At 35.6% G+C, this 21,121-nt stretch overlaps 1 protein-coding gene across 2 annotated transcripts in view; it reads left to right on the top strand.

The window, feature by feature from the left end:
- Positions 1–21,121, top strand: part of PIK3AP1 (phosphoinositide-3-kinase adaptor protein 1) — a 145,969-nt gene that overhangs the window by 111,175 nt on the left and 13,673 nt on the right. For both annotated transcript variants that reach the window (XM_051981765.1, XM_051981766.1), the window contains exons 13-14: positions 4,146–4,218; positions 8,238–8,393. In XM_051981765.1, coding sequence (XP_051837725.1) covers positions 4,146–4,218; positions 8,238–8,393 — 229 coding nt within the window. The remainder of the gene's footprint in view (positions 1–4,145; positions 4,219–8,237; positions 8,394–21,121) is intronic.

The following is a 21,121-nucleotide window of genomic DNA, read 5'->3' as shown; positions in this document are numbered from 1 at the left end:
ATGACTAAAAACCATTAAACAACAAAAATTTGTGATATGTAACATTGAATATTGTCATTTATAAAATCAAAATGGAAATACACTCCAGAGCTCTGACTTGGCCCAGTTCTATGTAGCATTGGATAATTACATAAACATATAATCAGATGTGTAGTTAAGGAGAGCTAATGCATTCAATGATAGGAGTAAGATTCAAAGATAGCTTTACAAGCTAAGACCCTGGGCTAAATCTAATGACAGAATTTCAAAAAAAATAAATTGAAAGTCCTTCATTCAGGTTATTAAGAGTCAAAGTACAAAATGAGACAAATGTGACTTACCAGCAGTTCATGTGGAAAAAGTTAATTACAAGTTCCCTATGAGTCAGTGTTAGTTGGCTGCCAAAAAAAGCTAATATATAAACTTTTTGCTGTGGGTAGTCCTTCCCCCATTGCTGATCGCTTCTCTTCCAAAGTCTCTGCATTTTTGTAGATGGAATGCATGGATTTCTGGTTTCTGTAGCTAGAAAAAAATCATTTCTTGGTACACCATGCATCCTAAAACAGTGCTTTGACTATGTCCTCCTTAGGGACAGACTTTTTCAGTGTTTGTCAGTAGTTTGCAGCTAGTGGATAGAGCCCTGGCCTGAAGTCAGGAGGACCTGAGTTCAAGTCTATCTGCAAACACTTAATCAGTAGAATAGCTGTGTGACCCTGTGTAAGTCATTGTAACTCCACTGCCTTGTCCCCTCCCCCCAAGAAAAAATCAGAATAGAGTCTGAATTCCTTAACTTGGCCACCAAAGCTTCCCCAGTCTTATCCCAGTCTCCCTTGCTGGGTTGTTTCCAACAATACCCTTCCATTCCTGCCAAACTTAGTTATCTCTGAGCCTGCCTTGCCCTCCCCAGCCTTTTTCCCCTTTCTATATCTTTATTCAGTCACTTAATAAATATTTGCTGATTGATTAAATTAACAGTGGTTCTCTAATCCTAAGTGTATCCGGTTAACTCCCTTTAGGGAGCAGGCTGGAAGCCTGGACAACCTTGAGCATAGCTGTTAAAATTAAAAAAAAAAAAAAAAAAAAAAAAGCCCCACCCTATCCTGTGCTAATGTGGGCAAACTTTTCTGCTTGGGAATCTCTCAGGTTCTTGCCCCTAAACTAGTCCCTTTGTAATCTTCAATTCCCCTCCTGGCATCTGTATTGTGATCACACATTACATAGTTAGAATTGGCCAGGATCATAGTTGGAAGGCAAGTTAGAGGCCATATAACCCAATCTACAGATGAGGAAACTAAAGTCTAGAAATGTGGATTGAAGGACTACTGACAATATGCAATCACCCAGGATGCAAAGAGATTGTAAGACACAGGCCATAAAACTTGAAAAAGAATTTTCAGTCTCTCTAGGACATGAATTCTTAACATGATTGGAACTCAGGATACATGAACTTTGATTGGGGGTGGGGGGGAAATCTATATTTTCCCAAGCCTTTGAAGTTCCATTGTCATTCTATGTATTTTATTTTATGTACTTACACAGGCTTTGCCAGTCTGCCAAAGGGACCCATGAACTTTAATAGGGGAAATGATACCTTTATTTTCACTAATCTTGGGATTACCAGAGTTATTCTTTGTGTATTATTCCATGCATTTTAAAACATTATTCTGAGAAAGGGGTCCACAGTTTTCACTAGTCTGCTAAATGAGTTCATGATAGCAAAAGAACTCTGGTCTAGAGAAATGAGACATGCATATAAAGAGATAAATAGTTGTGACAAAAAGTGCCATCTACATTCAGAGAGAGAGAACTGTGGAGACTGAATGTGGATCAAATCATGGTGTTTTTATCTTGTTGTTTGTTTGTTTGTTTTTTTCTTTTCTCATGTTTTTTCCCCTTTGATCTGATTTTTCTTTTTTATGATGCAAACATATTTTAATATGATTCTGAAATCTAAGCCAAAGAAAGTAAAAACAGAGAAAAAATGATAGACCAATTTCCCCAAGGGATACTGCTTCAAAAAAAATTAAAATAAAATAATATCAAGGAGGTTAAAGCAATATATTACAAAGATTATATGTTATGTTGATCTGTTTTTTCTTTTTTTCTTTTTTCTTTTTTATTTTTTTTAATTTAATAATTACTTTATATTGACACTCGTTTCTGTTCCAATTTTTTTTTCCCCTCCCTCCCTCCACCCCCTCCCCTAGATGGCAAGCAGTCCTTTATATGTTGGATATGTTGCAGTATATCCTAGATACAATATATGTTTGCAGAACCGAACAGTTCTCTTGTTGCATAGGGAGAATTGGATTCAGAAGGTATAAATAACCCGGGAAGAAAAACAAAAATGCAGATAGTTCACATTCGTTTCCCAGTGTTCTTTCTTTGGGTGTAGCTGCTTTTGTCCGTCATTTATCAATTGAAACTCAGGTCTCTTTGTCAAAGAAATCCACTTCCATCAAAATATGTCCTCATACAATATCGTTGTCGAAGTGTATAATGATCTCCTGGTTCTGCTCATTTCACTTAGCATCAGTTCATGTAAGTCTCGCCAGTCCTCTCTGTATTTATCCTGCTGGTCATTTCTTACAGAACAATAATATTCCATAACGTTCATATACCACAATTTACCCAGCCATTCTCCAATTGATGGGCATCCATTCATTTTCCAGTTTCTAGCCACTACAAACAGGGCTGCTACAAACATTTTGGCACATACAGGTCCCTTTCCCTTCTTTAGTATTTCTTTGGGATATAAGCCCAATAGAAACACTGCTGGATCAAAGGGTATGCACAATTTGATAATTTTTTGGGCATAATTCCAGATTGCTCTCCAGAATGGTTGGATTCGTTCACAACTCCACCAACAATGCATTAGTGTCCCAGTTTTCCCGCATCCCCTCCAACATTCATCATTATTTTTTCTTGTCATCTTAGCCAATCCGATAGGTGTGTAGTGGTATCTCAGAGTTGTCTTAATTTGCATTTCTCTGATCAATAATGATTTGGAACACTCTTTCATGTGAGTGGTAATAGTTTCAATTTCATCCTCTGAAAATTGTCTGTTCATATCCTTTGACCATTTATCAATTGGAGAATGGCTTGATTTCTTATAAATTTGAGTCAGTTCTCTATATATTTTGGAAATGAGGCCTTTATCAGAACCTTTAACTGTGAAAATGTTTTCCCAGTTTGTTGCTTCCCTTCTAATCTTGTTTGCATTAGTTTTATTTGTACAAAGGCTTTTTAATTTGATGTAATCGAAATTTTCTATTTTGTGATCAGTAATGGTCTCTAGTTCATCTTTGGTCACAAATTTCTTTCTCCTCCACAAGTCTGAGAGATAAACTATTCTATGTTCCTCTAATTTATTTATGATCTCGTTCTTTATGCCTAGGTCATAGACCCATTTTGATCTTATCTTGGTATATGGTGATCTGTTTTTTCTTAAACAGCATGTGAATACAGAAATATTTAGAAGAATTGCATGTTTAACTTATATTGGATTACTTGCTGTCTTGGGAAGGGGGGAATGGGAGGAGGAGAAGGACAAAAGTTTGGAATACAAGATTTTGCAGAGGTGAATGTTAGAAAACTATTTTTGCATGTATTTGGAAAAAAATATATTATTAATTTTTTTAAAATAAAGGAGTTATTGTGAGTGACAGAGACAGAGAGAAAGTAGAATCAGCATTTCAGGGCCACTCTGAATTCCTATGGTACAAATAGCACATGGTAGGTGCTTATCCAGAGCTACCTTTGTTGGGAAGCAATGTGGTGTGGTTGCAAGGGCACTAAGCAGGCAGCTCTTCCTTTTGTTAGCTATTTGACCTTCGGCCAGTTATTTGGCCTCCATGAGCCTTAGTTTTCTCATCTGTAAAATAAGCATGATACTATTTATTCTATGTCTATTGTTTATTATACCTTAAAGAAACAAACACATGAGTTAACATTTTTATTATAGTTTCCCTCTTCATTTTAAGATGGGGAAACTGAAGCCCAAGAGATGAAGGGACAACCAATAGCAATAGGTAGTAGCAGTCTTGGAAAAGATTGTGTCCAGGGACATATTTTATTTTTAAAAAATTAACTGCCAATATCCTTGGTGCCACAAGGAAAATGTCATAATATATGTTACAAAAATAAATTTATTTTTAATCTTCCAGGAAAATCTTAAACGGTTACGAGACAGCATTACTCGGAGACAACAAGAGAAGCAAAAATCCGGGAAACAATCAGGTATTATTTATTTAGGACAATGTTTAGGTCTCTGATTTTAATACAAAATTTAAAAAATTAATATAGTAGACTCAGGAGCACATTCCTTAGTTATGAATGGAATGAATCATGATTCAAATCAAAATATTGTAGCTCCCCCCCACTCTATCATGAAGCAGCAAGTGATAAAGGAGCATGGAATAAGTGATTAATTGCAAATGATGGTTGGTTCATAAGTTTTAAAAGCAAATATGTCTTGCATAACAGAGTACAAATGGAATTGTTAGGACTGATGAAAATCCTAACAGCTTAGGATCTTCTTTCAGCTTATTTCTTCTTTCAGTCATAGAAAGACCAACTTTATCTCTAATGTGTGTTTCCCTAAAAGAAAATCTAAAGTGATTAGAAATTTTTAAAAGGGCAACAAAACAAACATCCATGGATCATTTTCTAGAAAAGTGATCAAAAAGGCCTAAATCTCTTGAGAGATGCCTGTCAAGGTCTTACCTAAAGGAACCTTTCTAAATTCCATGATCCTTTTTAGATTGTTTCTTCACCCTTTGGTTTCATTATGAATGGTTAGGTACCCTTCATCTAAGAATCCTAATGTACCATGGACATTTAGCCTGCATCTCTTAATTTTTACAAACCCCTGGCTTTCCTTTGTCTCTGCTAGAGCTGAAAAAGGTGGAGACCTAGCCAGTGAAAAAGTATTTATTACATGTCTACTGTGTACTAAGAGCTGTGCTTGGTCCTGGAATCTTAAAGACAAATACTGTCCTCATGGAGTTTATACTCAAGCAAAGGAGAGAACAATATAGTGGAGAGAGCATTGATAGAGGAGGAAGGAGAGGCAGGAAAGACTTCAGATAGATTTTTAAAGGGATGTAAGAGGCTAAGGAGAGGTCATGGAGGATAGCAAGTAAAAAATTCATAGAGAGGAAATGGAATATTCTATATGAGCTCAATTTGTATGGATAGTAGCATAAGTAAAGATACAGCTACATACAGGGCCTAGAATCAGGAAGAGTCATCTCTTCAAATCTGGTGTCAGACACTAGCCTGGTGAACACTGAACAAATCAGTGAATAGCTACTGCTTTAATTTCCTCAACTATAAAATGAATTGGAAAACCCAATGCCCTTTGCCAGTATCTTTGAAAAAAAAATTCCAAATAGGGTCATGAAGAACTGGATATAACTACAAAAAATATTGTAAAGAATGAAAAGCAGAATAATTTAAGTAATCATAAAAAGAAGAGGTAGTGAAGGACTTTAAATGTCAAATGATGAACCCAACTCATAAGTAGCCAACCCAGGAGATGGAAAATTACAACTTAAAAGGTAGAAATAAAAATGCGCACAGTGAATGAATATGGAGATTAAAACTTTATCACTTGCATTCTTATACATAAAAACAGACATAAACAACAGGTTTTTTCTAAACTAAAACTAAAGCAGTTTGGGTTTTAGTGGAAAAAGAGAACCCAAAGTCAAAATTTATTTTTAAAATAAAATTTTAAGCATGGAAATGTTCATTTTTATCATCATCTTGCATTTAGCATATGAACCAGACTTTGTTCAGGAAATAACAATGGCCATAGGGCTCCCTCTCTGAAATACAATCATGCTTTTAATTTTCTTTGGGGAAAATCTTTAAAACCTTTCAGTCCATATCTTTGGGTTTACTGTGTATCCTCCAGAGCTATTCTCATACACCAAGTACCCTACCTCTTAAGAGCTCTAGGCTGGACCAAGTTGACTTGAATTCCAGCAGCTAGGTGCCCTGAGCTGTGAAAGAGCGCCTTGGCCCACACCCAAGGCTGAGGGTGGGAGAGGCTGTAGCTAGCCAGAACTTCCTGGGTTGGCTATTTAGCCAAAGGCACACACCTACAAGCAGAACCCACCCAGGTACTTTGGAGAGGCTTGATGGTAATTCTGATGTCCCAGAAATGGCGTTGGACTGCTGGGAGGTGTGCTTTCTGCAGAAATTTGAGATCTCAGAGATAGTTGTCCTCTTCCAGGAGAAATGGTCATTTTTCCTCAAGGATCACGCAAGATTCCAACCCGATTCTGGGTAGAAATCTGGAGAAGGTAAAACAGAGAGCCAAAAGATGTTGAATTGCATGTACGTGTTTGTCCTTTGGTCTTGAAGGACATCAGAGAGGTGACTCCATGACATACAAGTGAATTGGATTTAAGTGAGGGATGGTTGGGCAAAGTCACTTGCCTCATGTTCCCCTCCAGAGTCATCTGGTCCAGGGACGATGACTGGATGAAATAGGAGCTTTGGCCTTTTTAAGCTAAGCTCTTCAACAGGTCTGTTTGACTGAGGCAACACCCCAGTGATAAAAGCTAAGTAGCAACTGAGGCAAAGAATCTACTCTCTCACCTAATCCATTTGGGATTCCCTGTAAGGAAATTCTTCCATTTGGGGAACCCATCCATTCTGCAACTCAGCTTTGGAAGTCTGTGCATCTGTGGGACTTCATTTTAAGTCAGGAGTTCTTAACTTCCTTTTTTGTTGTTGTTATAAACCATTCTGGCAACCTGGTGAATCCTAAAAATCCCATCTCAGAATAACATTTCTAAATGCACAAAATAAAATAAGATTAAGGAATCATTAATTTGTGCAAAAATGAAAAATAAGGTGAAATTATGTCTAATTATGATGAAAATAGTTATCAAAGTATTAGAATATTTAGAAATAAAGTTTGTAGACCGCAGGGTAAGGACTCCTGCTTCAGGGTGCTACAGCCCCTTCTGGATTATTATAATGAAGGAAAACAATATAGTGTTAAAGGAAATACCCTCCTCTACCTTTCCCTGCCCATTTTTCAGGATCAAGTGAGAAAGGTAGTCTCTAGGAAACCTAGTTTTGTTTTGTTTGTCTTTGTTTGTTTGTGGTACAGGGGAGGCAGCTAGGTGGCAAGAACAGTAGGTAGAACTCTGAGTTACACTCAGAAAGACCTGACCTATATGACCCGGAGGAAATGAGTTAAAAATAAGGCTAATAATAGCACTTACTTCCCAATTTATTATGAGAATCAAATGAGATGCTTATAATGTGCTTAATACAGTGCCTGGCACACAGTAGGTATTTAATAAATGCTTATTCCCTTCCCCTGTTAGTGAAGGACAAACAACAACCTCTGTGGGTAGGAATAGGGGCTGCCCCACTGAGGACCCACTTGGAACGATCCAGTTAGGCAACACATCTTCCTTTTCTTTTCATTCTTATTTCTCTCCCCTCTGCTCACATAATCATATCCTTATCTGCAGGTCTTCAGCTTAAAGGAATGGAAATTTTGGTTCCTGCAACCTTAGTTTACAGGATAGATTTCTTAAGAACCATGCCTTGAACCCAAATCAATCTCTGGCTCATATTGAATAAACAATAAATAGATCCTAGGCCAAACCCCATTTGGTCATTGTTTGGGCCCTGATTGGCTCATAGAGAATGTAAATACTAAATATTTCTGTTTTGGCCATAAATACTGGAGGGTCTTACTCTGAAGATTGATTTTTTAAAAATTTTAATTGAGTAAAAGAGGCCATTCTCTGCCTCTTTTCTTACCTAGCCATAATTACTGATTGGGTGTTGCATCAGTCAAACTGAGATCTGTTAAAGACCTTAGTTAAAAAAGCCAAGGTCTCCCACTGCATCCATGGCCATCTCCAGTTATCCTGGTCTATACCTGGCCACTGAATCCAGATGGTTCTGGAGGGGAAAGTGACCTTGCACAGCCTCTCTGACTTAAATCCAATTTACCTGCATGTCACAGCATCACCTCCCTGATGTCATGGTCTTTGAGAATGAAGGAGAAACAGCAACAGTGACTGTTGTAAGCATGATAAATAAATATGATAGAATGTAAGTCCTCTTATAAACAATGAGTTTCTTGAGGACAGGGAATATTTCTTTTTTGTTCTCATGTTTGCAGTGGCTGACACATAATAGATATTTAATAAGTGCTTATTGTTTAGGATAAATATTTAGTTTATCCTAATTATCCTTTTTTTTTTTTTTTTTGATTCTAGACTTAGAGATCACAGTTCCTATTAGACACAATCAGCAATTACCTGGAAAAGTAGAGTATGGAATCTATGAAAGTGGCCCCAGGAAGAGCATCGTGCCACCAAAAAACATAATACGCCGAGGAGACTGGAAAACAGAAAGTGCTTCGAGTACATCAAGTAAGGGGAGGTTAGGGATGGGCATGGAGGTAGGGAGTTGGAGGGTGGCTAGACAGTCTTTTTTCTTTCGTTCAGTTGGGTAAGTCAGAAACACTTGGCTATCCAGCATGTCTAAGTCATGAGATCATTTGGAAGGAAGCTCAGAGGCTGTCTAGTCTGACCCTCTCATTTTTCAGATGAAGAAATGGTATCCCAGGGTAATTCAAGGTCACACAGGTAGTAATACGTAGAAGTGTGATGGGTCATGGATAAGAACATGAGTTTAAAACTGCTTTTTCTACTTCCTAGACTAAGAAATGGGCATTTCAAATACTTATATTATCTTTCCCAGGGGGTTGAAAGGCATTTTGCATACATTTCATTTGGTGAGGATGATGTAGGCTAGATGTTTTCCCAAAAGCTGACTTATTAATTGTAACTGGGGTCTTAGAAAGAAAACCTTTAAAGTGATAGAGAACATAAATGACAAAAATATATTTTAAAAATCTTTATTTGAAATAAAAGACTTTTTTTAAAGTATCCAAATCATATAAAACATATCTTTTGAGAGTGAATTACTTTTAAGTATATATATATATATATATATATATATATATATATATATATACATATATATATATGTATATATATATATATATATATATATGTATATATATATATATATATATATATATATAGTTTGCTTTTGAGGAAATCTCATTTTAAGGGTATGGCCTATATTTGGACCAACTTGGTATCTGTGGAAAAGCATAGAGCATAATGGATAAAGGGCCAGACTTGGAGTCAAGAACACTTGAATTTAAGTGTTGCCTCTGACATATCAGTTAGGTGACAGTAAGTTGTAACCCACCTCAGTACCTTGGACAACTCTCTTAATATTACAGGTATTAGATAGGTTGTCATCTTCAGAGGAAGAAATTTGTTCAGCAGGATTTCCCTGAACAGGGGAAAATCACAAGTCTAGACCCAAAATTATATTAGTCTGTTTCTTTCAAAATCAACCAAATACCCCAAACGATATTAGTCTATTTCTTTCATCTCTTCCCCAAAGTTGATTACATAGCAACCAATTATTCTACCCATTTTAGAGATGACAAGTTGTAGGCTTTGAATACAAAAGTAGCTTGAATAAATTTAAACTTAGGACACAAAATGAGATAATCAGTGAGGTATGAACTTCAAGAATAATAACTTTTTAAGCTACTACAGAGACTAATGAAGAAACTTGGTTTTTTAGCAGAAAACTTGAATATAGTGCCTGATAAAATAAATAGGCAACTCATAGATAGCACTGTGCTGACAAGAGCTATTGGCTTTATTAGTCTATCTAGTGAGGCTGTGAACTAACTGTTTTGATATACTGCCTCACAAATGCATTTGATTACATTCCCTCTTCATCAATAAACTTTATGCTCTTCATCAGAAAAGTGATAAAAGAGTCAGAGGGAAGCTAAGCAATAATAAATTTCAGTAGCTAACATATTAAATTATTACTATGAAAAATCATAAAGATTAAAAAAATTGGTGTAGTTCAAGATACTTGAAAGGGAAGGAGTATGGTAAAATTGTAGAATTGTTCATGTTCAGAGGAGTACAATAGAGCCACATTTTTAAAAAAAATTAATATTTATTTTATATTTTAAATTTTTATTATTTATCATTTTATTATTCTAATTATATGTAAAGATAATTGCTAACATTCATTGAAAAAAAATTTGAGTTCCAAATTTCTCTTGCCTTCCCTCACGTCTCCCCTCCTGAGATGGTAAGCAATTTAATATGTTATACCCATTCAATCATACAAAATATATTATTATATTAGGAATGTTGTAAAAAAGATATAGACAATTGAGAGATTTAACAAAATAAAAATATGATAATAAATAGATGTTAACATGTTGTTTTCTAATTCAGCAGAGATTATTCAGCAGGGATCTTCATGGAGTTTAGTAGCCCCTGATTTCTATTTGACTTTGACATCTGAGTTCAATTCCCCCCTTTGCAGATGAGACATTTGAGACCCAGGGAGGTGATATTTTTGTCCTAAATCAAACAGTAAAATTTAGTTGAAGATTCTTTTTTTCCCTCTGGGACAATTAGAGTTAAGTGACTTGCCCAGAGTCACACAGCCAGGAAGCATTAAATGTCTGAGGTCAGATTTGAACTCGGGTCTTCCTGATGTCATGGCTGGCGCTCTATCCAATACATCAACTAGCAGATTCTTTACTAATATCCAGGTCTTCCAATTCCGAATCTAATGTTCTTACTATGTTAATATAATAAAATCTGGTTTAGCTGTCATAGCCGTCTGCATGAAGTTTCTCTGCAAATTTTTTTAAAAAAACTTTTTATTTTCAAAACATATGCATAGATAATTTTCAACATTCACTCTTGCAAAACCTTATATTCCAAATTTTTTTTCTCCCTCTATGCTCGCCACTCCCTTAGATAGCAAATAATCCAATATATATTAAACATGTATAATTCTTTTATACATATTTCCATAATTATCATTAAGGAAATATCTTGCATACATGATTTAATCTAGTTACTACTGAAAAGAGGCAGTGGATAGAGAGCAGAGCTGAGTTTGAGAGAAGGAAATGAAGGGGTTAAGGTATATTGTCAGTAAGCCAAACAAAGTTTAGGGAGAAGAAAAGATATTAGATCTCTTTACACAATAGAAAGAAATTTGGAAGGGAACACAAATAGGGCAGTTTTGTTTTTTCCTAGTTAAATTTAATACATGTTTTTAAAACAGATTGTATGTAACATTAGTTTACAATTTCATATAGAAACCTCTTTTTAGTCCTTTATATTTTTATTTATATATATATTTAGTATTTTAATATTTATATTTAGTCTTGTATATTAGATGTTTACTTTTTTTTCTTTTTTTAAATTATAGCTTTTTATTGACAAAACATGTGAATGGGTAATTTTTCAACATTGACCCTTGCAAAAACTTCTGTTCCAACTTTTCCCCTCCTTCCTTCCACCCCTTCCCCTATTTGGCAGGGAGTCCCATACTTGTTAAATATGTTAAAATATATATTAAATACAATATATGTATACATATTTATACAGTTGTCTTGCTACATAAGAAAAATAGGATTTAGAAAGAAGATAAAAATAACCTGGGAAGAAAAACAAAAATGCAAGCAAACAATAATAGAAAGAGTGTAAATGCTATGTTGTGGTCCACACTCATTTCCTAGTGTTCTTTTGCTGGGTGTATAACTGGTTCTGTTCATTTGGATCAATTGGAACTGATTTGGATCAGAGCATTGTTGAAGATAGCCACTTCCATCAGAATTGATCCTCATGTATTATTGTTGTTTAAGTGTATAATCTCCTAGTGCTGCTAATTTCACTTAGTATCAGTTCATGTAAGTCTCTTCAAGCCTCTCTGTATTCATCCTGCTGGTCATTTCTTACAGAACAATAATATTTCATAACATTCATATACCACAACTTATCAGCCATTCTCCAAATGGTGGGCATCCCTTCAATTTCCAGTTTCTAGCCACTACAAAAAGGGCTGCCACAAACGTTCTTGCACATACAGGTCCCTTTGCCTTCCTTAAAATCTCTTTGGGATATAAGCCCAGTAGAAACAATGCTGGACCAAAGAGTATTCACAGTTTGACAACTTTTTGAACATAGTTCCAGATTGCTCTCCAGAATGGTTGGATTCATTCACAATTTCATCAACAATGCATTAGTGTTCCAGTTTCCTCACATCCTCTCTGATATTCATCAGTATCTTTTCTTGTCTTCTTAGCCAATCTGAGAGGCGTGTAGTGATATTTTAGTGTTGTCTTAATTTGCATTTCTCTGATCAATAATGATTTTGGAACACCTTTTCATATGAGTAGAAATAGTTTCAATTTTGTCATCTGAAAATTGTTTGTTCATATCCTTTGACCATTTATCAAATGGAGAATGGCTTGATTTCCTATAAATTTGAGTTAATTCTACATATTTTGGAAATGAGGCCTTTATCACAACCTTTAACTGTGAAGATGTTTTCCCAGTTTGTTGCTTCCCTTCTAATCTTGTCTGCATTAGTTTTGTTTGTATAAAATCTTTTTAAATTGATATAATCAAAATTTTCTATTTTGTAATAAATAATGATTCTTTGGTCACAAATTTCTTCCTCCTCCACAGGTCTGAGAGGTAAACTATCCTATGTTCTTCTAATTTATTTATAATCTCATTCTTTATGCCTATATCATGAACCCATTTTGATCTTATCTTGGTGTATGGTGTAGTGTGTGTCAATGCCTAGTTTCTGCCATACTAATTTCTAATTTTCCCAGCAGTTTTTGTCAAATAGTGCATTCTTATCCCAAAGGCTGGGATCTTTGTCTTTGTCAAATACTAGATTGTTATAGTTATTGACCATTTCTTGACCATTTCTTATTCCACTGATCAGCTAGTCTTATTTCTTAGCCAATACCAAATGGTTTTGGTGACTGCTGATTTATAATATAGTTTTAGATAAGGTACAGTTAAGCCACCTTCATTTGATTTTTTTTTTCATTAATTCCCTTGAAATTCTTGACCTTTTGTACTTCCAGATGAATTTTGTTATTTTTTCTAGGTCAGTAAAATAGTTTCTTGGGAGTCTGATTGGTATAGCACTAAAGAAATAGATTAATTTAGGAGTATTGTCATCTTTATTATATTCTCTTGGCTTATCCAAGAGCACTTAATATTTTTCCAATTGTTTAGATCTGACTTTATTTGTGTGGAAAGTGTTTTGTGGGTTTGCTCATATAGTTCCTGACTTACCCTTGGCAGATAGATTCCCAAATATTTTATACTATTGACAGTTATTTTAAATGAAATTTCTCTTTGTATCTCTTGCTGTTGGATTTTGTTAGTGATGTATAAAAATGCTGATGATTTATGTGAGTTTATTTTGTATCCTACAACTTTGCTAAAGTTGTGAATTATTTCTAATAGCCTTTTAGTAGAATCTCTGGGGTTCTCTAAGTATACCACCATATTATCTGCAAAGAGTGATAATTTGGTTTCCTCATTACCTACTCTAATTCCTTTAATCTCTTTCTCAACTCTTATTGCCAAAGCTGGCATTTCTAATACAATATTAAACAATAATGGTGATAGTGGGCAGCCTTGTTTCACTCCTGATCTTACTGGGAATAGTTCCAGTTTATCACCATTATATATGATGCTTACTGATGGTTTTAAATAGATGCTACTGATTATTTTAAGGAAAAGTCCATTTATTCTTATACTCTCTAGTGTTTTTAATAGGAATGGGTGTTTGATTTTATCAAATGCTCTTTCTGCATCTATTGAAATGGTCATATGATTTTTGTTAATTTGGTGATTTATATAGTCAATTATGTTAGTTTTCCTAATATTGAATCAGCTCTGCATTCCTGGTATAACTCCTACTTGATCATGGTGTATTATCCTGGGGATGATTTTCTGTAATCTTTTTGCTAATAATTTATTTAAGATTTTTGCATCAATGTTCATTAGGGAGATTGGCCTATAATTTTCTTTTTCTGTTTTCATCTACCTGGTTTAGGAATCAGTACCATGTCTGTTTCATAAAAGGAATTGGGAAGAACTCCTTTATTCCCTATTTTTTCAAATAGTTTATATAGCATAGGAGTTAATTGTTCTTTAAATGTTTAGTAGAATTCCCATGTAAATCCATCTGGTCCTGGGGATTTTTTCTTAGCGAGTTGTTCTATTTCTTTTTCTAAAATGGGACTAGTTAATCAATTTACTTCTTCCTCTGTTAATCTGGGCAACCTATATTTTTGAAGGTATTCATCCATTTCATTTAAGTTATCAAATTTATTGGCATAATGTTAAGCAAAATAACTCCTAATTATTGCTCTAATTTAATTTCCTCTTCATTAGTGGAAAGTTCTCCCTTTTTATTTTTAAGACTAACAATTTGATTTTCCTCTTTCCTTTTTCTAATCAAATTTACCAAGGGTTTATCTATTTTGTTAATTTTTTTCTAGGAAACAACTCTTCATTTTACTAATTCAATAGTTTGTTTTTTTTTTTTTTACTTTCAATTTTATTAATCTCTCCTTTTATTTTTAGAATTTCAAGTTTAGTATTGGCTTGGGGGGGTTAATTTGCTCTTTTTCTAGCTTTTTTAGTTGCAAGCCCAATTCATTGACCTTCTCTTTCTCTATATTATGCAAGTAGGCCTCTAGAGATATAAAATTTCCCCTTCTTACTGCTTTGGCTGCATCCCACACATTTTGGTATGTCATCTCATTATTTTATTCTCTTGGGTGAAATTATTAATTTTGTCTGATTTGTTGTTTTACCCATTCATTCTTTAGGATGAGATTATTTAGTTTCAATTGCTTTTTAGTCTATTTTCCCTTGGCTTTTTCTGAAAGTTATTTTTATTGCATCATGATCTGAAAAGGGTGCATTTAATATTTCTGCCTTTCTGCATTTGAATTTGAGGTCTTTATGTCCTAATATATGGTCAATTTTTGTATAGGTTCCATGGACTGCCAAGAAGAAAGTGTACTCCTTTCTGTCTCCATTTAGTTTTCTCCAGAGATCCATCATATCTAACTCTTTAACTTCTTTCTTATTTATTTTATGGTTTGATTTATCTAGTTCTGAGAGTGCAAGATTGAGACCTCCCACTTTGCTATCTATTACTTATTACAGCTCTCTTAACTTCTCCTTTAGGAATTTAGGTGCTATACTACTTGGTGCATATATGTTTAGTATTGATATTGCTTCATTATCTATGCTGCTGTTTAGCAAGATATAGTGCCCTTCCTTATCTCTTTTAATTAGATCAATTTTTGCTTTTGCTTGATCTGAAATCAGGATGGCTACCCCTGCTTTTTTGACTTCACCTGAAGCATAGTAGATTCTGCTCTAGCTTTTTACCTTTACTCTGTATGTATCACCCTTCTTCAAGTGTATTTCTGGTAAACAACATATTTTAGGATTCTGGCTTTTAATTCAGTCTGCTATCTGCTTCCACTTTATGGGGGAGTTTACCTCATTCACATTTATGGTTAAGATTACAAATTCTGTGTTTCCTGCCATCTAGTTAACCCCAGATTATACTTTTCTCTTTCTTTTTCCCCTTACCTCCCTCTACAGTATTAAACTTATGAGCGCCACTTTCCTCACACAGCCTTGCCTCTTTAGTATCCCTCCCTCCCCCTTAGAGTCCCTCCACTTTTCTTAAACCTTTCCCTTTCAATTTCTGTATTCTCTTCTATTTATCCTACCTCTTCCCTTTTGCTTTTCCCCTCCCATTTTTCAATGAGGTAGGAGAAGTTTCTCTGTAAACTGAATATATCTAATATTTTCTCTTTGAGCCAATTCTGATGAAATTAAGATTCACACTGATTATTCCCTCTCCTTTCTTTCCCTCCAATATAATAGGTTTCCTTTGTGGCTTCGTGAGATGTAGTTTCCTTCTTTTTACCTCCACTTTTCCCTTTTTCTGCTACAATTTCCTTTCCACCTCTAGATCCTTTTTTATATTGTAACAGTAAACCAAATTATATGTGTACTCTTTATGTATACCCATAACAGAAATACAGTTCTCAAAGAGTTCTTTTTGCTTTTTTATGTTTCTCTTGAGTCCTATATTTGAACATCAAACTTTTTGTTTAGCTCTGGTTTTTTTCATCAGAAATATATGGAATTCACCTATTTCATTGAATGCCCCTGGAAGAAAATACTCAGTTTGGCTGGGTAAGTTATTCTTGAGTGCATACCAAGTTCCTTTGGCTTTTGGAATATCAGATTCCAGGCCCTTTGACCCTTTAATGTGGAAGCTGCTAGATCCTTTAATGTGGAAGTTGCTAGATTTTTACCTTGGTCTGATAGTTCTGAAATTTAGCCACAATATTTCTTGGGATCTCTTTCTGTAGGTGATCGATGAATTCTTTCAATGTCTATTTTACCTTCTGTTTCTATGACATCTGGGCAGTTCTCTTTAATAATTTCCTAAAAAATAGTGTCTAGGCTCTTTTTTTATAATGTATTTCAGGGAGTCCTTAGATATTGTCTCTCTTCTATCTATTTTCTAGGTCAATTGTTTTCCCCATTAGTTATTTTACATTTTTTCTATTTTTTCATTTTTTTTGGTTTTGCTTGACTGATTTTTGTTGCCTTATTGAGTCATTTGTTTCCATTTGTTCGATTCTGAATTTTAGTGTGTTAATCATTTATTTTTTATTACTTCTTTTTGTATTTGTCCAATTGAATTTTTGAATGAGTTGTTTTGTTCTATGGAATTTTTTTCCATTTCACAAATTTTGTTTTTTAGGGAGTTATTTACTTTTTCTATTTCACAAATTCTGTTTTTCTGGGAGTTGCTTTCTTTTTCCAATTTATCAAATCTATCTTTTAATGAGTTATATACTTTTTCTATTTCACTATGTATATTTTGTGATGCCTTTTCCAGACTCTTTTGCAAGGCTTTCATTTCCTTTCCTCATTTTCTCTCAAGCCCTCTTTTAAGATCCTTTGTAGTTCTTCTAGGAGAGCCTTATGTGATGGGGACCAGATTATTTCAACCCTTGGAGCTTCATCTGGAGACAATCTGACTTTAGTTTCCTCACGGTTTGAAATCTGTGCTTCTCTTTTGCCATAAAAGCTGTCAATTGTTAGAGTCCTATACTTATTTTTTTTTAAGTTAAGGTCTGCCTTTAGGGTGGGAGAGGTTTTCCAAGCAATGGCAGCTGCTGGGTCAGTGCTGATTCACTCCTGGTGCTGGCTCTGTCATGTGGAGTTGTCAGCAATGCCCCAGGGCTCTGTGCTGTCTGCCCTGGTGTTTGTGATTGGAGTCTTCTCAGGCACCCTGAGACTGCACTACTCCAAGACTCTGAGCTTTCTGAGCTGGTATTTATGGTCAGCTGCCCGGGTCTCACTGTCTCTCTGGCTTCCAATTGAAGCAGATCTTCTCTGGTCTGTTTCCTCCCACAAATTCTCTGCCTTGGGACACTGAGCTATCTGTGCTGGCTGCCTCCCTCCCATTTCCAATTGAAACAGACCTTTTTTGGGGTCTTTGAAATTATCTGCTGCTGATAATTTGTTGCACTCCCAATATTTGTGGGTTCTGCCCGTCCAGAGATATTCAGAGGCTGGATTTTGTAGTTATTGTGAGGGTTGTAAAGAAGGTCAGAGAGAAATGTGTCTTGGCTCCGCCCTGATGTTTGCATTTGTTGATGATTTTTTAAAAGTTCACAAAAACCCATAAATGAACAGTATATTAGTGGGGTTAAAGGAAGGACACAAAAACCCATAAATGAACAGTGTATTAGTGGGGTTAAGGAAGGACATTCTTTTAATATCTTTAATTGATGCATTTTAACATAGTGTTTATATATGGCAAAGGCTTAGTAAATGTTCTATTGAATTTAAAAACAAAGTCTAGAGGGGGAAATAACTGAATTTGACAGAATAAATGAAAAGCTGACATCTCATATTAGGAAAATTCAATTTACTTCAACAAACTATAAGCCTTCTACTATGCGGTAAGATCAAAGGAGACAAAGACAACAATGAAATAATTCAAGAGCTTACATTTTGAAGCAGGTTGTAGTCCCTTTAAGGAACTGTATTTCCTATTGATCTGTGATCCCTTTCAGAATCTCAACCATTCCTGGGGAAGGCATATCCTCCATAACTTATCTTTCCAGGATGTCAAAACCTTTGATTCAATTAGAAATCCTGGTCAAAAAGTACCCCTTTGAAGTGTTGTTAATTGCAATAGGAGATCTGGCTGTCTCAGCCCCCACTGGGTCTGACCTGCTTGGGCTGTCCCAGCCCCCACTAAGACCCAATATGACAGCTTCCTTCAATGAAAGTCTTTTGTAGATGGACTCACTCAGCTATCAGGATCCTTCTGTCCACTGAGAACTGTAATCTCAGTGCAAAACTCCATTTTCCAATAGATGTGCCACCATAGAAGTCAGTCTCTTAGTAAACTGATTTCTATCTAACAACAAACTTTCATTTGACAACTAATAATTCGGAAATGAGTGAATTCTTTCACTCCTAAAACCTGCAGCTTAAGTTAAAGGATATTCTTAGTAACTCTCTTATAGCTACTAACCTCTAAACCACCAGGAATGTAGACCACTCCAACCACATCAATTCTACTTGGTATAAGTAAATCATGGAGCTATTCAAATAATACAAGGTCATTAAAGAAGAGAAAGTGCATAAGGAACTGGGAATGCTTGAGAACTAAACTAAACTAAACACTACATGGCTGAACATGGAAGGAGATGATGATTTGGAAAAGGAGAGTCAAGAAAAAAAGTCTGGTCACAATTTGGGGGAAAATGGAGTAAAATTCAGGCAAATGCACAAAAAGAGGAAATGGAGTCTGGTTGAAATACAGTGTAATAAAGGGGAATAACATGCAGAAGGCCCGCAAAAGTAGTTTGGTGCTAGGTTGTAGAGAACCTTACATACAAGAACTTTTATTTTATCCTCAAGTCAGTGTTATGGTTGTTTGGGCATGTGTGACTATCCCTGATCCATTGTGGAGTTTTCTTTACAAAGATATTGGAGTTGTTTGTCATTTCCTTCTCCAGCTCATTTTATGAATGAAGAAACTAAGGCAAACAGAGATGTGTCTTGAGAATCTCAAATGCCTGAAACAGGATTTGAACTGGGAAGACAAGTTTCTGACTTCAGGTCCAGTACTCTGTGCACTATGGTGCCATCTAATTGCCCAAGTCAATAGGGAGCCATGTAAGGCTTTTGAGCAAGAATCAGACATAGATCTTAGGAAAATCATTTTTCCAACTGTATGAAGGACAAATTGGAGTAGGGATAAACTAGAAGTAAGAAAAGAAATTAGTAAGCCATCACAATAGTCCAAAAGTCAATTATTTTTCCTTTGTGTTTTTATTTTGGTATTCTTCTGTGCCTGAGTGGAAAAGAATTGATTTCTGGGAGTGTAAAAATTGTGATTTGGTAGACAAAAAATAATATTCCCTGTTGCAGGATACCTAGTTACTGACACAGACTTTTTTTTTTTTTTAGCTTTCTGATTAGAGCATATTGTTGACTGTATCAGTTAGTTTCCATTTCATGACCACGGGTGGTATGCCTGTTTTAGTCAGCTGCTGTGTGAACATGACACAAAGCCTAGCCAGGAAAGAGAGACTGGTAAATGCAACACTGCTACTGAATAGCCAGTCTTGGTAGCAACCAGGAAGCACCCCACTCACAGAGATCTGAAAAACAAAGCAGACCAAGTCCTGATCAGGAAATCCAAGAAGAAAAAACATTCCCAGTGAGTCATTTCAGCCTAGGTAGGCAAAGGCAAAGAGAGGTCTGCAGACACTGGGGAGGGGACCTACCCAAGGACAGCTGCTGTGGAGGATTCTGTCACAGAGCAAGAAGAGATCCCAGATGCAGCACAGAAGGGCCAACCTTGGAGCAGGAGTCAAGATTAAGTGCTGACTGGCAGCTCAATTGCTCTTGCCCCAGACCCAAGTCATAGAACCAGGGCTGACAGAGTAGCAGCCCACTTCAAGTAGAAGTCCCAGGTTGCGTTGCAGTGAAGGGCCTTAGGCTGTGTACTTAGCAAGGATCAAATTCACACACAAATTGTGGCTCCGACCCAAGAGCATAGTGTGAGGTTTTAAATTCCATCCACTAGCCCAGTATGAAACTTTCGCTGGAATTTAAATTAAGGCAGGAATGCCTTTAAGCAGCACAACTTTTTGACTGGCTGATAATGGTTTGGCTCACTAGCAGTCTACTGGAATTCCAACTAGAAGCAAGCCAACTAGAGTATTGTCCACAGCCAAACCTAGGTCAGGAGCCTCTACCAGGAGGAAAATGATCAGATTTTGCTTCGATCACTTTGGATCACTTTGGGATCCAAAAAACTTGTAGGTTCCCTAGCCTGACCTGTTCCTGAAATAGTTGAATAACACCTCATCAATACCTCAAGAAGTTAGAAGCAGAATTTAGAAAACACAAACTTAGTTCAGATATTCCCTCCAGAAGTATACCAAACCTGATCCTAACATAAACTCTGAAATCAGGAAGTAAAAGTGGAAGAAGGAACAAATAAACTGTTTTGGTGACAGAGACAATGAAGAGAAAAACAGATGAAAAGAATGATTTCAAAGCATCTACTTTTGTATGTAGTCAGTGAGGGAATTTGTTTTGCTTAACTATATGTTTGCAGTGGGTTGGAAATGGGGGAAAGGAGAATTTTAGGATTAATGAAAAAAATAAAATGTAATTAAAAAAAAAAAAACAGTGTAAAGCATATATTCTATGGTCAATCAATAATGGATAGTGTCGTTCTTATTATCATTATTACCTACAGACTCTTAACTTAAAGGGCACACTAGTATAGTAGAAAATACACTAGATTTAAAATTTCAAGCTGTGTTATCATTGGCCAGGCACATAATCTCTCTGAAAGGAGCTAATAGTATTTGTGTGTAGTAGCTAGCTATTTCATATGATTGCTATGAACATCAAATGAGTTAATGTATGTATGGTGCTTTTTCAACTTTAAAGTACCACATAATTATAAGATAGCTAGATGATTCAGTGGATACAGCAGGGGCTGGAGTCAGGAAGACCTGAATTCAAATCTAGCCTCAGATACTTATTAGCTGTGGTACTTTAAAGTCAAAAGGCTGTTTGCCTTAACTCACTGGAGAAAAAAATGGCAAATCATTCCAGTGTCTTTGCCA

The sequence above is a fragment of the Antechinus flavipes genome, chromosome 2, assembly GCF_016432865.1.
Source record: "Antechinus flavipes isolate AdamAnt ecotype Samford, QLD, Australia chromosome 2, AdamAnt_v2, whole genome shotgun sequence".
NCBI classification, from domain to species: Eukaryota; Metazoa; Chordata; class Mammalia; order Dasyuromorphia; family Dasyuridae; genus Antechinus; species Antechinus flavipes.
Note: the sequence above shows the minus strand (reverse complement) of the source record. Positions and strands in the feature narration are given on the sequence as shown.